This window comes from Corylus avellana, chromosome ca3 (assembly GCF_901000735.1).
Source record: "Corylus avellana chromosome ca3, CavTom2PMs-1.0".
NCBI classification, from domain to species: Eukaryota; Viridiplantae; Streptophyta; class Magnoliopsida; order Fagales; family Betulaceae; genus Corylus; species Corylus avellana.
In genome coordinates, this window is record NC_081543.1 from 6,052,264 (window position 1) to 6,079,444 (window position 27,181).

Consider the following 27,181-nt stretch of genomic DNA (forward strand, 5'->3'; position numbering starts at 1 on the left):
CACCACCTTCATATTAGATAAAAAAAGAAACTTGGTTTTCTAGTTTAGGGTAGACTTACAAATCTTGCACTTCAAATTAGTAGGATAGGATTTAAGGATTTGACCTATTTAATTAAATGGGTCGTTTAAGGTTTAATATATATAGTCATATACCCAAGTCTCGACACAATATAACCCAAACCCGACACGCAAACACGAATTTTCACCCTTTATATGAATAGAACCAAATGCAGGTTTGAACAAGATGCATAGAAGCACCAAGGAGAGTACAGAAAATGGAAAGCCAATTCACATCTTATGATCTTATCCTAGTCAAATCCGAAAATTTGGTGAAGACAACTCTGAATGCTTCTTTCCATTGATAATAAAAGAGGTTCATTTACAAGCATGCTCCATATAGAAGCAGTAAGTTCATAACCACCAGACATAACATCTGAGGAATAGACACAAGAGGCTGTAGAAAACGTGTAAAAGATTTTAATTAACAAATAGTACTACCGCAACCAAAACTGTAATCACTAACTGGAGGAGCTAGTAAAAAACTCTAGGACAGCCTCAGTGCCATTTCTTGTAAAAGAGCTCGCTTCTGTGAAGCATTGATTATGTGATTTGTCTCGGCATTCTCAAGCACGTCGGTGATTATGGCAGCCGCATGGCCAAGAGGTTCCTCAGCCACCCTCCTCAACATGAAGGCCTGCACAGTCCAAACTAATTAGTATAGTAACCAAATTATAAATAGGATTTTGAGAAGTAACAAGCAAAAGCTTCTGGCGAATATTTTTTTAAAAAAAAAAAAATCAAGAAATTATTAGGGCTTAAGAAGGAAGAATTCGGTGAGGGAACAACAGAAAACCTGTGAAATCAACAATTCTGAAATTGATTAGAGCGAAAATTGAGGAATAATATTCAGTGACAAAGAAGCAACTGTGACAACTACAGGGTTCTAGTTTATTTTATTATTTCTTTTAATGAAGTATAATAACCACCAGAGAAAACGCCACCCTCAAAAATTCATCACCAAGTCCATGATGTGAACACTTGAAAATTAATGACAGAGTATACCAATTGAACTATAAAGGGGCACATAAGGCTCTCCTTGACTTGATAGTTGAATGGTTTCAATTAATTGATGAAATATTTGAAAAATGAAGGATAATGGAGATTCAAAATTGCAATTAAACCACAGCATATGTAGTGCTATAAAGGTGCACATGAATATGAGAGAGAGGGAGAGGACCTGGCCATGATGGGATATGGTCAATGTACATGGATGCTGAAACCAAGGCTCCCCATCAATTTGAACAGGAAGTCCAGCAAAGAGCTGTATCTTAATTGTTTGCCCTTGTGCAAGTCTTCGAGCACGAGAAAGCCCAACCTGTTCACAAACAAACAAGCAGTTCAGAAGCATTTCACAAGCTAGAAACTAAAAACGCCCAAACTCATTTTATCAGGTTAAACAAAGAAATGGGGTGAATAGAGAATTAGGCTGTTAGGGAATACAAAACATTAAGACCACCGGAAATGGTGTTAGGTAATTTCCGCCAGAAATGGTATTAGGTAATTTCCAACTATCTCTGCCAAAAGGAGAATGGCTCCACCGCCAGAATAAATATTACAGAAGTAAGTGCTCCATGACTTCTTTATCTGGATGAAGTGTGCTGCCCAGGAGCTAATTTAACTTTTTCTCAAATTCCCAACTGAATCCTCATGCTACACCAGCTAGGAGATAAAATGTTTATTAACAGATCTCCATAATTTGTAAAGAAACTCAAATTTGACAAGCACGCATCAAATATACATTCAATTTTTAAACGGTAGGTAATAAAATTTATAGAAAACACTCAAAATGGAAAAAATGAATGTGTACACATAACAGTAAGAGAAGAAACCAGTTCACCTGAAGCTTCCCAAGATGCCATGTCCCCGATATGCTCACAACCTCAAGTATCTTATCATGCATAGATTGTGGATCAAAATTATCATAATTTTCATCCTCATTTTGCCACAGATCTACACCACCCATGTAGCTTCCAATATTTGCAACAAGTACACCTTCGGCATCCTGCAAAAATTCAAACAGAATCATATGATTTGTTGCAGGATTGATGGGAAATTTTTTTTTGACATGTAGTGCAAATTCAGGATTAAAAATATCAGTTCAAGGGGAAGAACAAAGAAATCCAGCAATAATACAAAAGTTAGCAAAGTACTAGCAGATAGTTCTAGATATCAAAAAATTAAAAAACGGAGGTGGAGGAGAAGAAGCATTTGCTCTCATATATAATCATTAATTGTAGTGAAAGTATTATTAATCAACTACGACAATGATAGAAATTCCAAGTTATTTAATCAAAATCAGAAGGCAAAAAAACATATCAACTGTTTCTAATCCAGACAACTCCAAGAAAGTCTAGAGAGAATATAGAAAGTAAGGAAAATGAAATTCATAGGGATTGTGACTGCACTTGATGAAAGTTTACACACTCAAAGCATCCTGAATTTTCTTGATTGATAAATAAAACATGTACACAGTGGATCATAATTCACGCACAAACATGCCCTGGAAGGAGACGCCATTTAAATTAGATTTCATTGGTCACAGTATCCAGAATTTCAAAATCCACCTACATCCAAAATTCACTGATATTGCCAAAATATTATCCAAAAACCTCAAGCCCAACTAGCATGGTGATGATTTCTTAGACAGTTGAGAGCATTCCAAAATCCACAAAATAAATCTAACCCACCTCAGGGACCTCAACCTCAACTCCATCCACTTCGACACGAACTTGCCAAGGAAAATCCGCAAATGTCCTATCCATTATGCTCCTAGCGCCCTCTCTTGCGTAAAGAACCTTATTCATAAACTGCACATATATTATAGTAATTTCAGGGAGTTGGAATTAAATATCACAATAAAATAAAATCAAGTGAACAAGAAGTAATAATTGCAACAACAAAACCAGCATCAGTAAGTAGCACAGTTATGTAGAATCCTTCCGAATAAAATAAATAAAAACTAAAAAAAGGAGAATAAAGTAAGATAGTGCTCCATCCTAGGTTAGTGTGATGCTAATCCTCCCTCCTGCTCTGTTCTTCAAATCATCCTCCTAATATTGCCCATTATTCAAAACAGATTTGAATCAAGGTAATATCAAGATACAATGCATTGCAAAAAAAGCACAAGGTTTATTGTCCTTTTATATTTTCTCTCTTTTTTTGGGAAGTGGGGGACAGGCAGCTTAACATCATTAGTTAACATGCCCAACATACAAAGAGTTCATAAAATTAATAAAAGATTCCCCAATTAGATTTTTGTCTGTGTTATAATATTGCACCAGCATTTTTGGAAAGTTTAAAATCAAGGTATTTTGCAGACCATGTACGCAGCATAATGGGCTGATATTCTCCGCATAACTTCATAAATAGGTTGCACTTAAGCAAAATGTTTCCTTCTTTATGCATAAAATATGGAATGAATTTTTTTTTTTCTTTACAAACTAAAGCATTAATAGCCTTATCCATACCTAGACTTATTATGACCCCAAATATATCACCATGAAATTTCAAGTAATTTATTTGACATAATAAATTATATCGGATGAAAATCATTACAACTAGAACTACATTCCTTTCCCTCCAAAAGGAAGTCTAGAGTCAGTTTTAAGCAAACAATAATCAAGATTCTTTTGTCTTATATGTAGTATACCATAAATGGAAGTTCAAATGCTAAGCATTCAAGACTAATCATAATTAAAGTTTAAATTACCTGGTTATAGAACTTCTCTGGATTCTCCTCCCGCAGATTATGAATATCCAGAGCAACCTTTGCATCACATCCAACTCCTGTAAATAACTCTTACTGAAGTTGGTCACCAAATGCATGAGAATATCCATGATAGAACACCAAGTGGACCGTAAAGTATACATGTATGCTCACGCATGTGGTAGAAGCTAAATGGGGCCCACCCACGAATTGTATGCCAATATCTACCCATGAACCAGCCAAACTATTTTCAGTGCAATTGGATTGGCCATTTTACAGTAATTAGTGGAAAAAATAGGCACGAAGATAACATGGTTAGGTTTACAACTCAGACTACACCAATTCAGAAAGATCAGAGTTCGTTTTTTATTTCCTTTCTAGCATTAATTTTGTCTTTTCCAGGATTGATTTTTGACCTATGACTTCAGAAACCAATACTTGGCAGAATGAAAGGGGGGAGTCAAGCACATCAAAATTTAAACAATAGAAATATATCAAGTTGATAGTCCAAAATTCAAGTAAAATGTTGCACTCTAAGTGCCTACTGCAGGTCTATGCCATTTAAGAACCAAAATTTTATCGTCTGCTTCAAGGGCAAACTTATCTCTAATGAAAAGTATGCTAAGCAACTGCAAAAAAATGCACTAACATACCAAGATAGTTGTTCATGAATTTTGGTGGTTGGGACTGCTTTCCTTGTTGATTTAAAATTGCTACCTTCCACCGGTCAAGAATGGTTACTGCAGAATGCTCTATGTGGTGTAACACCGTGCAAAGGCCCCCATGTCTCTCCACTGATCCCAAACCACCTCCCCAGGAAAGGACCCTGGCCAGATCATTTCCAGTCCCAGCAGGAAGAATAGCAACTGGAGGAGGAGAAACAAAATTTTGCTTGTCTATGGCATTCAAAACCCAACCAACAGTACCATCTCCCCCACATACAAGGATTCTAAAGTGAGGCACCTTTCTGAATAAATAAAGACCCACCTCTGGACCCTCTGTTGAGCTCAACTCAAAAACCTAAAAACATGCACCAACAAGAACAAACCTGATAAAAATCAAATGGTCTGAATAAAAAAATCTTAAAGATAAGAGAGAAAGCATCCCAAAATTCACTTGCGGAAAAAAAACGTGTCCCACATGATACAAGTAGATAAATTTTCAAAACTTTCAACCCTGACAATTTAAGGTTGCAAGCTACACCAAAGAGCTGACTAATTAGTGAACTTTTCATGCCAACCATGATTAAAAGGAAGTCATTCCACCAAGAAAATAACAAATGGCTGCCTTATTAAACGAGCTTTCTTGATTCCACCCAATTGGTACCTTAAGTGAAGATATTCACCAAACTAGCAGGTTGTTTGACCAAGATAAAATCAAAGTGTAAACCCCCATAACAATTACACAAGATAAAAGTCATGTCACCCCACCTCAAATGTGGAGTATTTTTTTTTATATATATATAACTTTCAGACATTACCCCAAGATATTGTCCAAAATCCCATTATTTTAACAAAATGTCAGTTTGACAGAAAGAAATTATTTATTCCACATTTTATATAATGCAATACCTTAATGTAGCTTATTCATTAAAAAATAATACCTTAATATAGCCTCAACACATTGATATATAGTATATTCACTATGCTACAAAGCACCTAGAGCATCATTTCGGTCTCTAAAGGAATACTGTTACAACTTGAAAAAAAAATGTTTCCATTAAGACTATCCTAACACTTATTAAATAGCTTGATCTTGACCAAAACGACACAAAAAAAAAAAAAAAAAAAAAAAAGGAATTGCAAAAGCTTTAAGATGATACTTAAACTTGTCTTGTTCAGGGAGAGAAAGTACAATCCACATCTATTAAAAAAAGTAATAATGTAATGGTATGATAGAGAAAATAGACCTGAACGGGGTTCAAAAGTATATTTAAACGTAGCCTAAGTGAATCCCCATGCTGAGCCCCACTCTTCTTGTTGATGAAAACTAGCAAGGGCCTTGCATCTGGAGGCAAATCAATCAACTCATATCTCTGTTTCATTCTTAATACCTGAGACTCATCCTTCTGATTCATTGAAGAACTTCTTTTGAAACTGGGCTTGGACTCCAGTTTGTCATCTACATTACCATTTTGGTGTTGATACTCCAGATTCATGCTACCATTACAGTTTTCCTCTATTCCATGAGAACCATTAACTGTTTGATGAGTATCAGCAGTGCCTTCTGTGGACGTGTCCACAGTACTACCACTATTTCCAGTGTCAACAGAAGATTCATTTCCATGCTTGTACTTCTTGCTCTTATTCCGGATGGTTGCACGCATTGAAGATGCTATCTCATTGGCTCCATGAGTAAGTGAGCTCAAAAATCCACCTGCAGATGTCCGGTTTAACTTCTTAACATAGAGTGGTGGTAGAATCAATCTTCTGAATGGGCCTAAATCACAAATATCACCTATTTCATTGGACATACTACTGTGGCAATCAACGTGTACTAGTCGTTGACACCACAAGCAACACCATATAGGGGATCCACCAAGGAAAGACCCACTACATGGTTCCTCACAATAGCTACAGAAAGAAGTACCATCAGGTTGATCTGTGACTTCTCTCCAACGAACAGCCCATTGGTGCATCACATGTTCATATCCAATCATAGATACACATTTGCAATCCTTATGTGCACTAGAAGAGCAGCTTAGATGTGATGCTGCACCACAAATGTTGCATCGGTGAATAAAACTGTCTGAAGCCACCATAGGCCCAAGAGTTTGAGAAGGGGACATGGACTTCAAGCACACACAACAATTTAAATTTTTTCCACGAGACACAGATTCTAGAACCCAAGTATGAGCAGTTACAGGATCCTTATGCCTCGTCTTTGGATTTTTCTTTGACCTGGCTATGGCTTTCATCCAACTTATATTGATGTTTCTCCTCCATTGAAAGGCAGTATAGGCTATAGTCAAAATTCCAACTAGGGCAGCAACTAAACAAGATATAATGAAAAGCCGATCTGTTGGATTCTTATTGTTCCAAATGGGAAGTAACATCTCAATATCTCTGTATTCATCCATTCCTTAGAATATAACTTTTACCTATTCTACATGCACAGATATGAGTGGAAAACTGCCAAATCCATCAAACAACCACTCAACTGACTCTCTATAACAGCCTACTTATATTTCCTCCAATGTAGTACTATCATATGTAACCAACCTTAAACCCACTAACAAACCAGAGTCGCTGTCCTACCAAAACACGGATTGCGCCAAATAAGTTTGAACGATGTGTTGAAACTATGCTACTCAATGCAATTACTCCACCCTGTTTCATTAAAAGCGTGTTTAATCATAGATTTCATTTCGCAAGCATAAATTCCTCCAAAGCGCCTACTGTTAATCCCAGTGGTGGTAATCGTGAAATCCTGAGTCTTGATTGGAATCCAGGGCCAAAACTAACATTCAAATACCTGTAAAACAGAAGAATTACGTTCATAATAACTTCCAATAACAGCTTTAGATTAAGACCATTCAACTTAGTCACAACATTTATTTCTCGTTGAAATTTATAGTAAAGAATCTTTCATATCTTATAAGTTCTTACACTTAAACGCAAATGGTGGTTACGGTTTCAGTGGTATTAAAAAATACATCTCATAGAAATTCTAGAATTACGTGCACATAAATTTAAAACATAACAAAAAATAATTTTAAAAAAAATCACAGCCGAAATCATGATAATTGGAAACCGTAAAAACGCCAATGTCCCTTTGGTCGCTATCTAAGAAAATCTGCAAAACCTAAAAAAATAAAAGGTTATAAAATTTTGATCGCTTAGATTACACATACAACCAATATCTCCATTTCCAACCGACCCTAAGACAACCACACGCAAGCTTTCAAGCTTTAATAAACTAAAGCAACAAAAGACTTCCGGCGACTCGAAATTTCACCTTCTTTTCTCTCCGTTTCTCGACAAACAAACAGAAAATTTGAAAAGAAACAAGAAATCAGAGAAGTCACATACATCAATAATAAAGGCATTGATCCATCAACAATTAGAGCAAAAAAAAATCGAAAAAGAAAAAGACGAACTCACTGTAACGCGCAGAAGCTGCGCAAGACGGATCGATCCGGTCGAGCAGAGCAAAACCCTAAGTTGATCTACAAAGAGAAAGTGAAACCTCAAGAAAGAGAGAAAGAGAATCGAAGCAAAGCCAAACTCCAAAGCTTTCCAAAATGAGAAATCGAGGAAATTCAAATATTTTTAATTATTTTCTTCGCCTTTTCCTTTTCTTAACCTTTACGTTCGGTTTTATTTATTTATTTTCTTTTTCTTCTTGTTTTTGAAGATTCCAGAGCGCGACGGGTGAATAGATACGAATCAAGCTCTCGCAGTTCCACGTGGCGGGAATTTTTTGTGGGACGCCTACAGGCTTTTCGGCTTATTTCACACTGTACTGATGCCTTAAAAACAATTAACAAACAAAAAGTTAGTGAGATATTCGGACACTTAATTTACAAGACGACGGTTGTCTTAGAAAGGTCAAGGCTGGATTTTATCATTTTATGACTATATTTCAAAATTAACAAAAAATAAAAAATAAAATTTAATAATCTTAAACTATTAATTGTGTCAATATTTTTTATTTTTTTATTTTAAAAAAAACCATTATTAAAAATTGTCAATTTCTCTTCTTAAGTCAGCAAAGATGTAAAAATGATTTTAATTTTTTTTTTAATAAGATACTTATAAATTTGAAACAAAAAAAAAAACCAAAACTAAAACTAAAACTAACAAATTAAAAAAGGAAAAAAAAAAGAAGGGGTGGCTCAGTTTTTCATTTATTTTAATTTTAAAATTTTTATTATTTGTAATAATTTTTTTAATTTTTTAAAAGTTTGTTTTGTGTCGCTCTAAAAATAAAATTGTTTTTAAAATTACTATTTGTTCAAAATTCGAAATGGCTTTTAAAATATTATTTGATCAAAATCTAATAATGATCTATCAGAAATCCAATGTTTATTTTAAGAATGACAACACTCTTAGAATGACCTAAGAATAACATAAGAGAGACTTCTAATATTACTTGACTTGAAGTTATCAAGTCTTTGTATGGGCCCCCAACGTTATTCTCTATTTGGTAAAAAACTCTAAAAATATTTATTTTACATTTTTTATTCTAAAAATAGCTAAAACGTACTTTTAAGAAAAATTTAAAAATGAAAGCTTTCTCTAAAGAGCTATTTTTTACTTTAAAAGCTCCATTTTTCAGCGCAATCCTAAACATACTCCTAATAAAGATAAAATCATGGCCTTTGTTTTATAGAATTGCTAGGTATTTATATAAAAAAAATGACATCAAATTTGCAAATAATTTGTCAAAAATTCAATCTACTTCATGCTACAACAAAGCCAATTTTTGCCAAAGAATGGAGAACATGATCCTCTCCATTTCATTTGAACCGATTAGTTATAGTGGAAGAGTAATTTTATCTTTTCACTTTTGGAGAAGACAAAAATACCCTTCCATTATAACTAACTGGATATTTTCAAATTCAAATGAAATAGAAAGCATCATAATTTAGAGAACGGTGCCTTTCTCATGCCTATGCATTTATAATCTGCGTAAGCATTAATTAACAAATTTTCATCCGGGCCAATTTCTACTAGAGAATGGTACCTTTCCCATATCTATCTGTATGTTTATAATGGGCTAATCATATATAATTGGACAAGCACGAAACTTGTCAGCATCGGCTACAATGGTGACAATGGAAACAAATAATTTGCCTAGAGGAACTTGTTCAAGGCAGGACTCCTTTCGGACCATTCCTATTGGGTAAATTCTGAATAGACAAATATTTCATTTATGAAGGTAATTAAGATGATTCGAATGGCCGACCTTGTAGTATTAGACCAAACAAGTGACCATTCGAACTCGGGGGACCAGATCTGTCATTTAAGAGAAATGATTTCAATTTGTATAAAAAGTTGAATTAAATAAAGAAAATGCTAAGTACTCTCTTAGTGTTCTCCTAGTCGTAGGTGGTTATCATTTTTTTAAAAATCAAGTAAGAAATAAGTAAACTTTCCTTTTTGTTTTTTCAAAAAATAATATCCATTAAAGATTAGAAGGACGTACATCATAGCAATTAGCATTCCCCAATAAATAACGATGCCTTCTTATATCTATTTCAACTCAAAATAATAAAATTCCAAAGTTGTTCTATAGTATTTTGCATCCTAAACAAGCTAGCCTGCAATAACCTCTGATCAATGGCTAACTGCAATCCGTCCAGCAACTTGGTCAAGATCTCGCTGGCCACTGGCAAATTAAAGGATATCAAAATTAAGTTGAATATGGGATGTTAGGGTTCATGATACGTTCATCGCATGATGCTGCCTCAAAGATTGACAAAGTAATTTATAAAAGAAAAATACATAACTAAATCATGTTAATAAAATCTTCACACAAAAATTACAACATAAATAATTGCCGTCCCAAATGACTCAAAGATTGAACAATAAATCAAACTGATCGAGATTCATTTCAGACTTCCTTTGCATGTGACTAGAAAAAGCGTTAGATTGAGGGGGTTGAGGGTGTAAATGTAATTTCCCCTATTAATTGTCATTATATGGTAGAACAAGATTCTCTCAAGTTCAAATTAGTTATATTGGAATGGTATTTTTGTCTTTTCACTTTTTGATGAGACAAAAATACCCTTCCACTATAACTAATTGGATATTTAGAAAAGATCCTAATTCATGTACTGATAAGGCAAATTTGAGGGTGGGAACAAGCAACTCCCTGATGGCAATAGACATACAGAAAAATGAATCCAAAAAACACATAACGCATAACAATTTGCTAGTCAATTGCAAAGAACAAAAAATAACATAAATCACATGACAGAAGTAAAACAAAGTTTAACAAATATAAAATTACCCACTACCAATTAAGCACTTTTTCTTTGATACCAGTCCCCGAACAAAGTAGCCAAAGACAATGAAACAAACATTAATCTTAATAACACAGAATAATTACTCTCACCACTCTTTTACACTATCAATGAAAACAACCTAAACAGGCTAAACACAAAAAAATTTCCAGAGAATGTTTTGTTAGGAAATTAATCTTATTTCTTAAGACCCGTGAGATGCGAAAAATAAGAAGAATGCGGAATAACAAAGATAAGCAATCACACACGACACAAAGATTTAAGTGGTTCGGTTTAACAAGCCTACATCTACTGGCGGAGATGACCCGGAAAAAATTCACTATCAAAAGATGGAGTACAAAAATAGTAGAGAGAAAATCACTCAGATCCCAAAGCCCCAATACACTCAAATCTCACTATCACATAAGAGAAATAATTCTCAAAATAGAATACAAAAGACAAATGTACAAACTCTTCTTTTGCTGTAACAGATTGATGAGTATCAAATATTGCATATTTGAGCCCCTTAATTTATATTAGTTAACCATTTAACTGTGTCGTTATTTAATGTTTTGTATTAGTTTTGTGTTTTTAGTGTTTTGTATGTTATTGAAGAAAAATTGCAGTTCTAAAGGAAAAAAATGCAAATTTAGGAAGAAATCACACTTTGAGAAGACCTAGATGATGTGGTTAAGTTTAACCCAATCAAGGAGAGGATTAAATCGAAATTTCTCTAATCGGAGTCAAAATCAGATTGGATTCAAAATCAGATTGTGTATATGTCTTAGTATTTTGACCATAACTTTTTGTTCAAATATCATATTGAGATGATTTTAATGGCATTGGAAAGCTAACTCAAAATACTACAACTTGTTGTGAAATAGGATTTTCCTAATTAGGAAGGTTACTATGTAAAAATCTCCCCTCAATAAAAGGACACAAATCTAGACGAATCCTATTTCGATTTCAAACTTCTATTTAGACTGGAGACAGACCGCCGAATTATCTAGGTTTACTAGGGCTTATCGGACTTTCCTAAGCCTATAAATAAACCTCTTTACATTCAATAAAAGATATACAATTCCAGAGACTAGTTTTTGAGATACAATTTTGGAAACAAAATATAATCCACAACTTTTCTTTTAGTTTAGTTTTTCTTTAGGTTTAGGTTTTAGTTTCATAGTCATGTGGAATTAAATTCTCAACTAAGGTTGGAGATGAAGCCTCACCGATGGAGAATAACATCGCTTTATTGTAAGTTTTATTATTCCAATTTTATTGGTTTTATATTTCAATTGTTTTACTTGTTTTCAATTGTGTTGAATGAATCTTGGATATCTTGTTGTGATTCAATGATACACTTGATGATTTAGGATAATTTTACATAATTGATTGCTTGGTTTTATATGCCTAAAAATTGGATATCCCTTGTGATTTGTTATTCGGATACATCTGGTATTTCAATTAAATTTGGATTCCTCTTGTAATTTGTGCAATGAATTGATACATGAGATGATTTTGATTAATTATTTAAAGCATAGTAAAACATACATAAGATTTAAATTATGAGAACTTCGGATTAATATAGATGAACATAGAGTATGTTGTTATGATTCGGTGAGTGTGAATTCCGCATCCTTAGTATCATTATCTATTGATTTACTTAGTTTATTTATTTTATGTTTAGTTGTTTTAATTTCAAAAAATCAAAATTCAAAACCCTTTTGGAACTAGGTTAGGATTAAATACCTTAGATTTAAATTGCTCTTTCAAAAATACAATTCTCCGTGGGATCGACCTCGCACTTGCAATTCATTAACTACAATCGATTCATGTACTTGCGAGTTAATATAAACTTGTACAACACAGATGACGGCTGATCTCTATTTTCTTTTTTCACTCTGCAACACCTTCTCTTCTAATCACTTGTTTTTGGCTCCTTAAAAAACACCAAGAATAAACATCGTGACAGTCCTTGTACCTTCTTCTCTCAGATTCTCTCTTCTTCATCTCCCTTTGGTGCTCACAATTTAGCACACAATGATGCTCACGTTTTTGGCACTCCACTTGATGCTCTCAATCTTAGCATACTACAACACAAAGGTCATGCCTTTATATAATGCATGAAAGTCGGTGGTAATACGTGGGAGAGAAAACAAACTCCAAAGTTGGTCAAGTATTTCTAATACTCTTTGAACAAAGAAAGGTTCTATAAGTCCAATTTCATATAGGACAAGAACAAGCACTTCCTTTAAAAGATAAACTGACGGGTCCCACAAGCACATGGCTTGATGGCTTTAAGTCACGTACCACAACATGTTTATCATTCTTATTCCTTCAAAGGGAATTATCAAAAAAAAAAAAAAAAAAAAATTTACTCAAAGTACAAAAACAGCCATTTGGGTTTCATTGAAATAACACCTTTTCTTTCAATTATTACGTTCACTTTAAATTTCATGTCATTGCCCAAAGCATGCCCATCCTTTCTCAAAAATAAAGCCATTCAATCTCCAGGACCAATCAAAAAGAATCATATATGCAAAACACAATAACTAGCTTCACTTCTCTCTCAAACAACAATATTAAAAAAAAAATTAAAAAAAAAACTAACAACATATACACGTACGTTTCATATGCATAGAAAAAGCATACTAAGGGCTATTTGGGATTGCATTTGATAGGCCTAAAAATGTTTTTAACACTCAAAAAGTCCATTTGAAAAAAAGAAAAAAATATTCGTTTAGTAAAAAAATTAAAAACACTTTTAAAGGTTCAAAAAGCCTAAAAATAACCAAAATGCACTTTTGGCAAACAGAGTTCATTACTAAATTATATGGCATGGGTATTGTGTGCATTACTACTCACTAAATCTTTGGACTCACCCCTTTTATTTTTTCCCATCCGTTATGAATAAATGTGCAGTCTAACTAGTGTAGAAAATGATGCCTTCAGACAGGATCATGGTGGTGGTCTAAGACCTGATTCAAATCATTTTTGAAGACATAGACTCGGTATAACTAAAGCTCATGTGGAAGAGATGATTGAGATCATCATTATGTTAGCACTACTTAAGATTAGGCGATGATTTGTTATCTTATTTACAGACAATTATTCTATGGGTTGTAACCTATTTTGATGACGTGTCTGTTGACCAGGATATTTGAAGATCTATTTATGTTATGAGGTTTATCTTTATTCTGGTATTTATAATTGTGACATTTAATTATTGCTTTCTTATTTCCTATAGTTAAAGTCTTTCGTTGTATTCTTTCATTTATGAGAGGTTAAGATTTCTAAATCTTGTTCCGCAAGGGGTAAGGCTAGGAAAGGAACCATGGAGTCAATTACCACCAATTAATTGATTTTTACGGGGAGTTAGCCACCACTCTAATTTTTTGTTTTTAATTTAAATTTTATTTGAATTTGTTTTATTTTTTATTTTTAAAAAGAAAATTAATTTTGATTTTTTTTGTTATATATATTTATTATTATTATTATAAATATTTTTTTGGTAAAAATTATATTTTTTTAATTTTTTAAAGGGTAACGACGTGTAAATAGTAAAAACGTCATCTTCTAAAAGATGACGTGTGGGCAAAAATGTCACTTTTTAGCAACATTTATACTATTCACACGTCTGCAATTTGGAATCTAATCTTTATAATTAGTATTTTTTTTAAAAAAAAATATATATATATTACTATTCAAACGTCATTAATTCAATAATTACTTCTTTTTTTTTTTTGCAAAAAAGGTCGAGTGCCCCTACCCCTACTTTGCGGTCCGTCTGTAAACTCCACATTGTGCAGCATCTAAAAGTTGATTGACACGTCACCTTATTGCACAAATGCACAATATAACTAAAACACCTAATAAATTCCTCTTCTCTTTAATAAATAGAACCCATCAAAAAAAGAAATAAAAAATACTCTTCCTCTTCTCTCTGAAACACCATCTCTTTCACCACAAAGGCTCTCCCTCTCTGAAAGTCTCTCCCTCTCTGCAGTTTTCGTTCGTAGGTTTCGAATTTGCGGCGCACACAAATGAGTTTCATCGTTTTTTCCATGTACAGAATGGGTTGCAGCGCACACGAATGGTTCTCGCCAGACCCACACCGTGGGTTTGGCAGCTTAAGAAATTTTCTTTGTTGATTTTGTTGGGTCTCACTTGATTTGGAGTTTGGGTTTTGTTTTTTCTGGTTTGGTTGATTTGGGTTGTGTTTTTTTTGGTCTGGCTGAACACCCAGCAGACCCACGCCGGGATGTTGGCCGGCCCCAGTGTCTAGTTGTGGGTTTGCTGGCGCCGGGGCAGGTGGATCGAGACCAAGCATGCGCACCTAAAATTTTTGAGACCAAGCGAGGACCAAGGAGAAATTGAACTTCAAAGGGACTGTCATATGTATTAGCCATTTTTCTGAGTTGATTTGAGTTGTAGCCATATGTATTAGCCATTGTGAATTTGTTAAGAAAGGTTTTGTGCAGATGAGTCACTGCCGTCTCCACGAAAAAACCAAATTTTTTTCAAACGGTTGGCCTGAGATGGTTTGCGAAAAATCCTGTGCTTTCTTCAATGCTTGTTTTTTTGGTTATGACAAAAGAAATCAAAGGAAGTCTGATTTCTTTCTAGTTTTCCCAAAGGTGAAAATGGAGAGAGAGAAAGAAAGATGAATCATTTGGGTGCTGGGGATGAACCATCGGTAAAGATGAACCAGAGAAAGAAAGAAAAAGAGGGTACGTATGTGATAAAAAAAATATGGTTTGTTTTTTTTTTTTGCCTTTGGATTTAAAATTCAGTGTTTTTGTTCCTATTTGATTATGTGTTACTAGCTGACATGTACGCATGCTATTGGATGCTGCAAAACATCAGTTTTGCAGCCCGACAGCATAGGAAGTTTTTCCAAAGTGTCACTAAATTGACAATTTTTATTTTTGTAATGGGTAGAAGAGTTCGTCATGTACTGCGCGACAAAGATAATCTTTTTGTTCATATCCTCACAAATGGTGAAAACTTTCCAAAACATAATAATTATCGTTCCAAAGAGTTTCTCTTGTACTCCAAGACACAAACATACTGGAAAACCGCAGTACGAGGAAGAAAAGATCACTAACTAATTTGTCTTTTGCGTGTTAAAGTCCAAGTAGGAACGTAGGAATATAGATATATTTCTCATATTTCTCATATTTAAATGCATGAGACTTGGCTGCTGGCTTGTTTATGGAAGCCAAGCAAGAAGCATTGCCACCCGGCTATGAGTTTAAGCCAACAGATGAAGAATTGGTATATCACTATTGAACAAAGCGTCTTGCAGGGCTTTTTATGAACAAGATTTTCAAGAGATGGATGCAAATGAATTTTATAGCAATCCTCCCAAGAGTTTAGGTATTGCTTTTATTTTATCATTATGTTTTTTCTAAACACAGTTTCATATATATATATATATATATATATATATATATATATATATATATTTGGTATATAAGTTTTTGTTTCTTTATCATTGCTCTAGGCAATGATGTAGCCTCTTCAAGAGGATTTCAAGAGAAAGCCTATACCCAGAGAACATTTTGCTATCTTCTCTCTCTTCTATAAATCCCCCAAGCCTTCCCGCGACAGCCATGGACGAAGTAGCTCTGCTTCCTCCTCCTCTCATTTTTCCTTATATTTCCATTTTCTTTTCTCTCCTTCTTTTCTTGCCTCTGCAGAGGCCAAAAACGTCTCTTTGGAGACCCTATCTGCCTCATCGGAGGCCTTATCTAACGCTTTAGGCGTTTTATCTCTGTCCAATAGTTGCAACACCACATCCTCCATCCTAAAACCTCCGACCACCACCATCATCAGTCGCTCCATGTCTGGATTTTGCATTTTTCTTAAAATTTCTAGATCTGATTTTTTTCAAAATCAGATCTATGATTTTTAGGATGTCTCTGAAACACACGCGCCACTCCACTAGGTTCTTGGCCATCTCCGCCTTCGTCTACTACCAGCGTCTCCCCCATCCAGCCACCACACACCGGAGCGTGTTCAACACGCACCTGCAAATAGATCTTACTCGCAGGCGCGTGTCCCCCATGCGCAGGCACGTGAGACCTCTTCCCCGCTGCTCCATCACCTTCGTTGGTCTTCGTGGCCCCGTGCGTCTCCGGCACCTTTGACGTTGCTCTTTTTTGGACATTTTACTCTGCTTTATATCTTGTTTTTTCATTTTGTTTTATTGTTGTGTTTTCTGTTTAACTCTATCCAGGTAGGTTTTAGACTTTTTGTAAGTGAAGTGGATTTTTTTTCATTTTCTTTTTGGAAACCTTTTTCCCATGGTTTCTTTTCATCTAAATTGCCATGGCATTTTCGGAAGTTTGTCTAGATGTTTGAATAGGGTATTCGTACTCCCGATGGTAGATTGCGCTGCGGCTAAAGTTTCATCGGGCTACATTCGCAAATGCTATCTATCTTCACCTCCTTTGAGGAGTTTGTAGTCTATTCGGATTGAGTTAATTTGTCTAAGCTTGTTAGCTTTATGATGTTGGTTTGTTACCAAAAAAAAATTAGGGAAAAAAAAAATAAGTAAAAAATTTTTTTTAATGTTTTTTTTGTCAATTGATTCCTCCCCAGATTGAAACCCAAGTTAATCAGAAATTGTCATTCTTATTTAATTGCAGTGACATTTCCAAATGGGGAGAGGAAATGGTATTTCTTTATTCGTCAGGATGAAAAGTTCCCTGTTTGCACGGATTCAAATCGATTTGTTGGAAATAGAATGGGTTTTTGGAAAACAACTCCGGAAATTCGCATTTATAACGGAGATCAAAATATGTTTGCCACCAAGAGAAGTCTGACTTATTTTTCTGGAAGAATTTCGGAAGCAAAGAAGACTCACTGGAAAATGGAAGAATACCGATTCTATAATGGAGTCAAGGTAAATTGACAGAATATATATATATGGACGTTGTGTATATGGACCGACTGTGACCAATTATTGGAAATTACTCTAATTTAGTTTATATTAAATCACCTTATTTTTGTCATGCAGTCAAAGGAATGGTTATTGTGCAAAATGACACGAGGAATGGAATACAAGAGCTATTTTTAGGGTTCAATTTTTTTACTTTTTATTTTTCATCATTTTTTATAGCTGGTAAGTATTAAATGCTAGGTTGCTTTTGTTTTGTATTTTTTTTGTTTAGGAGAAATAAAGAGAAACGAAGGGCTAGGTTATGTACATAGAAGATAAATGTACATAAATACATTTGTGTATTTATAAGAACTTGAATCACATGTGTGCCACATCTGTTTGAAAAACCCTTGTGCAATTTGATTGGTATTGACGTGACATTTCGTTGAGTTTTGGACAGAATCTTAGCGGAGGTATCATCTCCGTCTTTATGAAAACTACATGTATCTTCTGTCATAAAAATGAAAACCTAAGGGGCAAAAAATAAAGAGTTCAAACACTAAGGAGGTTTTTAGTATTTAACCACCCTTCTTTTAATTTCATTCTTTATTTATCTTTTTATCTTCTTTTTCTTTTTTTTCTTTTTGGCTCAAGAAGCTGAAATGCAATCATCCAATTATTTATTCTTTTTTTAAGAAGTTCATCCAATGATTTACACTCGCTTTTTAGGTAACTACTAGTGGGAAGGCAAGTGCTTGATTCCTAAAATATATCTATGTAATATTTAACATTAAAATTCAATATCACATATAAAAATCATTTCTAGCAAAATTCAATATCTAAATCCTTACATGAGCACATTTAAATTCTTACATAAGTGATCTGATAGGAAAATATTAGAAAAGTGATTAGATATAATATACAATAAAAAGAATTCTATGTAAGAGTTAATCTGAATGGTGCGCAAATATTCGAACTAGAAAAGCAAGCATATGATTTTATTCCTTAATCTAATGATATTGGAAGACAAATTAATACTCTATATAGTAAAAATTTATGTCTTCTTTAGGTGAGATTTGTTGATATCAAGTGCAGCTCCAAAAAATTACTCATTTCCATTTGGTGCGTCATGAACAAGTAATATTAAATCTATGCCCTAGTTTTTCAATTTATTTTTGATCTTATTTATATTTCTTCGTATAATCGTGAGTCCAGGTTGTCGCAAAGCTGCAAACCTTTTTTTTTTTTTTTCTTATTCTTTATGGTTTCTTATTATAATCATGGTACAGAAATAATAATGGTTTGCAAACCAAATTGATATTTTTGGTTATCAATTTGGAAACCAATAAGGTTATCAATAATGGTTTGCAAACCAAATTGATACACCACAGCTAGCTATTGACTATTATTTGTTTTTATCTTTCCTAGACACAGAACAATAACCACAACATATAGCATAACTACTTAGATTACCTATGCAGCAACACAATTCGCAACACAGAAGCAGTACAAAACTACCCCATGCAGATTGTACTTTTTTAGCTTATTTTTCTTAACTTAATTCCTAATTTCAACGGTCCCATAATTTGGAGATTATGTTAATTAGAAGTCTAAACAATCAATTGGAGAATGTGACATATGAAAGCTATTATATTCTATTGTTTTACGTGTTTCTTTCGTTTTTTTTTTTGTTTTTTTAACACTGAATTGATATTGATTTTATTTTTACATATTAATTTAATCTTTAATTTTTATATATTTATCAAATATGCTTTGGCCTTTCTATTTTAATTTTTTTTTTTTTTATTCTTCGGCCCCTGCCCAGAAGACTTTCAAGCTCCGTTCCTGGTTGCAAGCCTACTGATGCTAGCATGTCTAGGAGAAAATCTACATTTATTTGTTTGCTCATTTGCAATTTGGTAGTAACTATTTTCTTTAACTTAAGATTTGTAAGTGCTCTACCTATATTTCTTATTGATACCGAGCAGGTTTTAATCTAGTATTTCGGTAACTCATATAAATGATGTTACATTGTGCCAAATTGAACTATGATTGAATAAATTGACAATAAATAAAAGTGTCTTTACATATATGAGAAAAACTCAAGAACAAATCATTATTACATATTTTGTTATCCGTGGTCTCAATAATCTCATTATCAACGAGGTCTCAAGAAAAGTCATGCTCACATATCTAAGTTATAAGTTTATGTACAATTACAGAATTGCTTTCTGCATTGTGTCTTCAACTTAATCTACATTTATTTGTTTGCTCGAAACACATAGTTATGCATGTCCATCCGAGATTTCAATAAGATCTCATTATTAACAACGTCTCAAGAAGATCCTTGCTCACATATATAAGTTATAAGTTTATGTACAAATTACATAATTATTTTCTGCATTTTGGCCTTCCACTTAATCCACTTTTAGTTGTTTGCTTGAAACACATATTTATGCATGTCTCATGCTCAACTAATCACACTTTAACAATTTAAAACTTATTAAATCATCTAAGGCCGAATAAAATCAATAATTCCTTTAGTCGTTAAAAAAAATCCTATTACTTTTATTCTCAAAATACAATTTCTTGTCCTCTAAAATTTAAATGGCTGACACGTGAAACAATAGTTTCGAATTTAAATGGCTGACACGTGAAGCAATAGTATCGCCTGTCTGGCGTTGTAAGATTATGTAACCAATAACAAGATTCAAGGCCAGGAATAAGCGAGGGAACAATTAGCATGTATCTCCTTCTTCAATGGCACATCAGTCTCTTGGCTTACTTCAAAAATCGCTTTGTACAATTCATTTCTTGGCTTTTAGCCAAATATATAGAGAATCGAGTCATTTTTTAGTTCATTACTTTAAAAAAAATATTTAAAAAATAAATAAATAAATAAAATAAAATTCAACACTATTGGGTTAGTTGCCGGGAAGCCCATCCTCTTTTACTTTACCACATTATCATCAAAATATTATAAAGCTTACACTACAAAAAATTGGCGTTTTCCCGGCGGCCAAAAAGCGCTGGGAAAGACAAAACAAATGTTGGGAATTGTAATCCCAGCGTTTGTTGTAATCGCAGGGTAAGACAGTGTCGGCAAAGGTTTTTGTCGTCGTTTTCAGCTAATGCTGGTGAAAATAATCTCAAGTACGGTATCTTCTTCAAATGCCGAAGAAGGTAGATTCGCCGGCGTCATATGTTGACGTCGGCAAAGGAGGATGTGCCCGAGTTCGTGATGTTCTGCTTGATGAGATTCAGCACTTGTGCGTCACTTAGTGGACGGGAAGACAAACGAGAAGAGGAAGAAACAAGGTAAAAAGACGAGGACCCGTAATCTTTCCTAGTTTCTAATTTTGATTTTTTTTTTTCTACTGTTCAGTTGCTGAGAAAGTGGAGTTTCAATTTTTTTTTTAATTATTTAATAAAATTTGTATCAATATTTTTTTAATATTATATTGAGGATGGAAAACTAGGATATATATGGAAGATTTTTACCGGCAGGAAAGGAATTTTTTTCCCCCTTTCGACCCCCTCCCTCCGCCCCTATCTTCAAGACTTCAACACCCCTGTCTTCAACGCTTGGGTATGAATAGATTGGGTTTTCGACAAAAGAAAGTACAACGTTTAATAAACATGGAAAGAAACGACCCCTTACCCCAAAATGGACATAGTTTTTTTTACAAACGCTGGCCAAGCTGACCCAAGGACAACGTTTCATCTAAAAGCACTGCCATTGCTAGCCCATTCCCGGCATCCACACAACACATTGGCATATGTCGTTTTACATGGTGTTTTCCCTAAACGCTGGAATTGGAAACGCCGACTTTATGTCATTTTTTTTGTAGTGTTACCAATAATTATTCTATTCTTGAACTGAACTCAAAATGCATCCTTCAGTGTCCTTGAGTTATGTGTTGTAAGGAAAATATACAATATACTTATAATTCCTTTCTTTACTTCTTAAAATAATTATCATACTTATGAGTATCTAAGTGAAAATTTGTCTTTTTAGTATTCTTATTCAATCATTATTTTACATATTTTGTCATATAAGATCTCAATAAGAACTCTTTATCAAACAAAAACATTAACAATTAACTAATTATGGAATTTTTTGTGGGACCTGGACGGGCTTTTAGGCTTATTGCACACTTTGGATTAGATACGTCAAAAACAATTAACAAACAAAAAGACTAGTGAGATATTCAGACAATTAATTTTCAAGACGACATTTAGAAAGGGAAAGGCTGAATTTTATCATTTTATGACTATATCTCAAAACTAACCAAAAAAACTTCATTGTTAATGTTTTTCTAAACTATTAACTGTAATCTTTTTTTTCTTTCTTTTTTTAAATCATCAAAAAATTTCAATGTCTCTCCAAAAGTCAGCAAAAATAAAAATTTTAATAAGAAAAAAAAATGCTTATAAATTTGAAACAAAAAATAAAACTAAAACTAAAAAACTATAAAAATAAAAATAAAAATAAACCAAGGGGTAGCTCAATTTTTCATTTTTTTTTTGTTTATTTTATTTTTTTAAATAATTTTAAGGGTTAATAACTTTTTTGAGTACCTAGGTTTGCAGTTTTTTATTTTTTTACTACCTAGGATTCCAAAATAGTCACAAACGGTACATGACCTACAGGAAAAGACCAACTTGATACCTACGTTAAGTTCCGTTAGTCTAAACTAATGGAATGCCACGTGTCGAGAAATGCCACTTGTTCTACAAAAATAATAAAAATAAAAATAAAAAACTAAACCTAAAATGGGGGTGGCCACCCAATGGGCCAAAATGTGATGGCCGGCCACCCCATGAATTTTTCAATTTTTTCTTTTTTAGGTTTAGGTTTTTTATTATTATTTTTAATTTTTAGGACACATGGCATTTTTATATAGTGACATGTGTGAAGGAGTGTAACAAAACTTAACGGAAGTATAAAGTTAGTCTTTTCTTGTAAGTCAAATACTATTTATGACTATTTTAGTACCGTAGGTGAGAAAAATTAAAAAACTGCAAACCCATGTACTAAAAAAGTTATTAACCATAATTTTAAGAATTTTTTTAATTTTCTAAAGGTATTATAAAGCATACCAATAATTATTTTAAACTTGAATTGAACTCAAAATGCATCCTTTAGTGTCTTGAGTTATGTGTTGTCAGGAAAATATGCTATATACTTATAATTCATTTCTTTACTTCTTAAAAGAACTATCATATTTCTGAGATTAATCTAACTAAAAGTTTGTCTCTTTAGTATTCTAATTCAATCATTATTTTACATATTTTGTCATCCAAGATCTCAATATATAAGAACTCATTATCTCAATAAGAACTCATTATCAATACAACTGAGCTTTATATATATATATTTGATATTTAAGGTTTTGTTTCTTTATCCTCAGCTTTTTGACTATAATTCTAAGGCAATGACCAACTTACCATATGCAGTTATGTTTGAACATTTTCTCAATAAGCATATCTTCGGGAGCTCCCTAACTCTATGGAGGAGGATGAGGGACCAATCGACAATGAAAGCTTAACGTAATTAAGATGCAAATACAATTATTGGTGGGATTGTAAGGGCTGCTTCATAAGTCAGCTCATGGTCTACACCCGTGCATGTGCCTTACACACGCCTCCCCACCGCCTCCACTTCTTATTTTTGGTTTTTTATTTTATTTTGCTAGTGTTGTTCTTGGCTTACTTCAAAAATTGATTTGTTCAATCCATTTCTTGGCTTTTAATGCCAGGATTGAGTCATCTTTTAGTTCATTACTTATTTTTTGTTCTTATTTTCAATGCTATTGGGTCGGTTGTCGGGAAGCCCATCCTCTTTTCATTCCTATGTTTCCCATAATTTGCTTAGAATAACAAAACAATTAATGTAGCTAGTCATAAATGTATTTCTTATTGGATTGCAGTGACATTTCCAAATGGGGAGAGGGAATGGTAGTTCTTTATTCGTGAAGATGAAAAGTTTCCCGTTTGCACCTATTCAAATCAATTTGCTGGAAATGGAATGAGGTTTCAACAATTTGGAGATCTTGGATGATCTTCTTCCTAGAGTCGTGCATTCTTTTAAAACGGTCTGACTTTTCTTGAATGCATAACTCTCCCACGTCGTTGCAATTGGATGGTGTTTGAGATTAAAAACGGAAAATTAATAAGTTTTAGTTTTGAAATGAATAAACTATTTAAAGAGATAGCTTTCCAACTTCGTAAATTTATTTTTTCGGTTTGTATTATGGGGATCTGTACAACATAGTAAGTATCGAACCTGGTTTGTATTCCATTTTTCCTTTAATTCAAAAAAATTGCTTGGTTACACGATTTCATACCCATTATACCGGATCTGACAAAATGTGATGAGTTTATCCAAATTTGGAGCCCTCGGATGCATCTTTTTCCTATATCATTCGTTTTTTTTTTAACGGTTTGACTTTTCTGGAATGTATGACTCTCACACGCCGTTGGAATTGGACAATGTTTGAAATAAACAATGAAGGAGTAATAGGTTTTAGTTATGAAATGAAGAAATTATTTAGAGAGATAGCTCTCCAACTTCGTGAATTTAATCTTGCCGATTTGTATTGTGATGATTTGTACAAAAAAGTAAGGTTCGACCCTAGTATGTATTACATTCTCCCTTTAATCCAAAATAGCTGAGTTACACGACTTTGCACCTATTATACCGGATCTTGCACAATATGTTGAGTTTATCAACAATTTGAATCCCCCGAATGTAGCTTTTTCCTACAATTGTGTGTTCTTTTGACAACCATTTGACTTTTCTTGAATGCATGACTCTCTCACACCGTTGGAATTTGACGTTGTTTGAGATTAACAATGGAAAAGTAATAGGTTTTAGTTATGAAATTAAGAAATTATTTAGAGAGATAACTTTCAACTTCGTGGATTTTTTCTTACTGGTATATATTCCATTCTCCATTTAATCCTAAATGACCGGGATACACGATTCCGTACCCATCATACTGGATCTGGCACAATGTGACGAGTTTATCAACAATTTGGAGGCCGGGCTGGCCCAATGTATTTGAGGGCCTTAGGCAAAACTTTATAATTGGGCCTTATTTTTTTAATATTTAAATAATATTTATTTTAATATTGCAAGAAATCTTTACCTAATAAGTACCGATTCCGCATTGTTTGAGACTAAAATTACCATTTTGTCTTTACTCTTTGTTCTTTATACTTAAATTAAGTAGGCTTATTTTTGTCTTTCAGTATTTTCTTATATTGCAAAATAACCATTTTAACCTTTTTGAAATGTGAAAAGTTGAACATTTTAACCTTTTCTGGGGGGTTGGATTTCTATAAAAGGAGTGCTACACATCCCAAATTTTCTTCCAAAAAATGAGTTCCCAAATAATGTGTCATCATCTCATAAAATTTATTATTTTGGAAAGTGTGTCACCAATTCATGGGATTGTGACACATAATTTGGGAACTCATTTTTTGGAATAAAATTTGGAATGTGTAGTATTTCTCTTCTTCAAAATAACCACAACAGACAAGTTTGTGGGATTCTCAGATTTTTTTTTTTTTCTTATTCTTATTTTATAGAGGGTCTCGATATTATAAACAAATAATAATATTTTTTTAAAACATGTTGACTGTTGAGGGCCTCGTGACCGTTGTGCAGAAGGTCTCCATATTATTAAAAAAATAATAATATTATTATTTTAAAGCATGTTGAAGGCCTCAAGAAAGCATGTTGGTGCCTTGATATTATAAACAACTAATAATATTTTTCTTAAACCATGTTGAAGGCCTAAAAAAAGCATGTTGAGGGCCTTTATGCAAATTTTTTTGGCCTTATTAAAAAATATTTTGGGCCTTAGAAATCTTGAGCTCTAGGCGCCGACCTAACTAGCCTAGCGGTTGGGCCAGCCTTATTTGGAGGCCTCGAACTCATTTTCTTACTAGAAAACAACGGGTTGACATTTCTTGAATGCATGAATCTCTGATGTTGTTGGAATTGGACGGTATTTGAGATTAATAACGGAAAAGTAATAAGTTTTAGTTTTAAAATAAAGAAACTATTTAGATAAATAACTCTCCAATTTTGAAGATTTTATATTGGCAGTTTGTATTGTGTGGATATGTACAACATGGTAAGGATTGACCCCAGTTTATATTCCATTTTTCCTTTAGTCCAAAATGGTTGGGCTACACGAATCTGGCATAAATTGACGAGTATATCAAAATTTGGATCCCCTGATGCATCTTTTTCGTATAATCGTGTGTTCTTTTTACAGTGGTTTGACTTTTCTTGAATTCATGATTCTCCAACGCTGTTGGAATTGGACGGTGTTTGAAATCAACAACAGAAGAGTAATATCTTTTAGTTATGAAATGAAAAAACTATTTAGAGATATTTGTGGATTTCCTCTTGCCAGTTGTATTTCATCCTCTGTTTAATCCAAAATTGTCGGGTTACGCGATTTTGTACTCATTATACCGAATATGGCACAATGTGACGAGTTTGGAACCCCGATGCGTCTTTTTTCCTAAGATCATGCGTTTTTTTAACAACAATTTAAATTTAATTGAATGCATGACTCTCACATGTTGTTGGAATTTGACGGTATTTGAGATTTAACAACGGAAGAGTAATAGGTTAAAGTTATGAAATGAAGAAATTATTTAGAGAGATAGCTCTCTAACTTCGTGAATATCATTTCACTAGTTTGTATTTCACTCTTCCTTTAGTTTAAAATGGTCAAATTACACGATTTCGTACCCGTTATATCGAATCTAGCACAATGTAACGAGTTTATCGAAATTTGGAGCCCTAGATGCATCTTTTTAGTACAATCATGCATTCATTTTACACGGTTTGACTTTTCTTTAATTCATGACTGTCCTACACCATTGGAATTAGACGGTTTTTGAGATTACTAACAGAAGAGTAATAGGTTTTAGTTATGACATGAAGAAACTATTTAGAAAGATGGCTCTCCAACTTTGTGGATTTCATCTTGCTACTTTGTATTGCGATGATCTATACAACAAAGTAAGGATTGATCCCGGTATGTATTACATTCTCCATTTAATCCAAAATGGCTGGGTTACACGATTTTGTACCCATTATACTGGACTGGGACAATGTAATGAGTATATTAACAATTTGGAGCTCCCGAATGCATCTTCTTCCTAGAATTGCGCATTCTTTTAACAACGGTTTAAATTTTCTTAAATACTTGACTCTCCCATGCCGTTTGAATTTGGTAGTATTTGAGATTAACAACGGAAGAGTAATAAGTTTTAGTTATAAAATGAGAAATTATTTAGAGAGATAGTTCACTAACATGATTTTGTACCCATTATAGCCCTCAAATGCATCTTCATTCTTTTAATGACGATTTGATTTTTCTTGAACGTGTGACTCTCCCACTTCGTTGGAATTGAATAGTGTTCAACATTAACAACATAACAGTAATAGGTTTTAGTTATGACAGGAAGAAACTACTTAGAAAGATAACTCTCCAATTTCTTGGATTTCATCTCGCTACTTTGTATTGTGATGATATGTACAATCTTTCAG

The 27,181-nt window shown here is 33.4% G+C and overlaps 1 protein-coding gene across 1 annotated transcript; it reads right to left on the reverse strand.

The window, feature by feature from the left end:
• Positions 1 to 335: 335 nt before the first annotated feature.
• Positions 336 to 8,103, reverse strand: LOC132173870 (diacylglycerol kinase 1). The gene is made up of 8 exons (XM_059585531.1): positions 7,870 to 8,103; positions 5,676 to 7,240; positions 4,420 to 4,786; positions 3,770 to 3,846; positions 2,748 to 2,867; positions 1,898 to 2,062; positions 1,238 to 1,375; positions 336 to 694 (listed from the first exon to the last, which is right to left on the reverse strand). The coding sequence occupies exons 2-8, from the start codon at positions 6,843 to 6,845 to the stop codon at positions 545 to 547; spliced, it is 2,187 nt and encodes a 728-aa protein (XP_059441514.1). The 5' UTR covers positions 6,846 to 7,240; positions 7,870 to 8,103; the 3' UTR covers positions 336 to 544.
• Positions 8,104 to 27,181: the final 19,078 nt, after the last annotated feature.

Excerpts from the sequence above, each read along its gene's own strand:
- LOC132173870 (XM_059585531.1), bottom strand. The coding sequence starts at position 6,845 with ATGGATGAATACAGAGATATTGAGATGTTACTTCCCATTTGGAACAAT. Across the intron at positions 4,787-5,675 it reads TACTTTTGAACCCCGTTCAG|GTTTTTGAGTTGAGCTCAAC; the intron begins GTCTATTTTCTC and ends GCATGTTTTTAG. Across the intron at positions 2,868-3,769 it reads CAGAGAAGTTCTATAACCAG|TTTATGAATAAGGTTCTTTA; the intron begins GTAATTTAAACT and ends ATATATGTGCAG.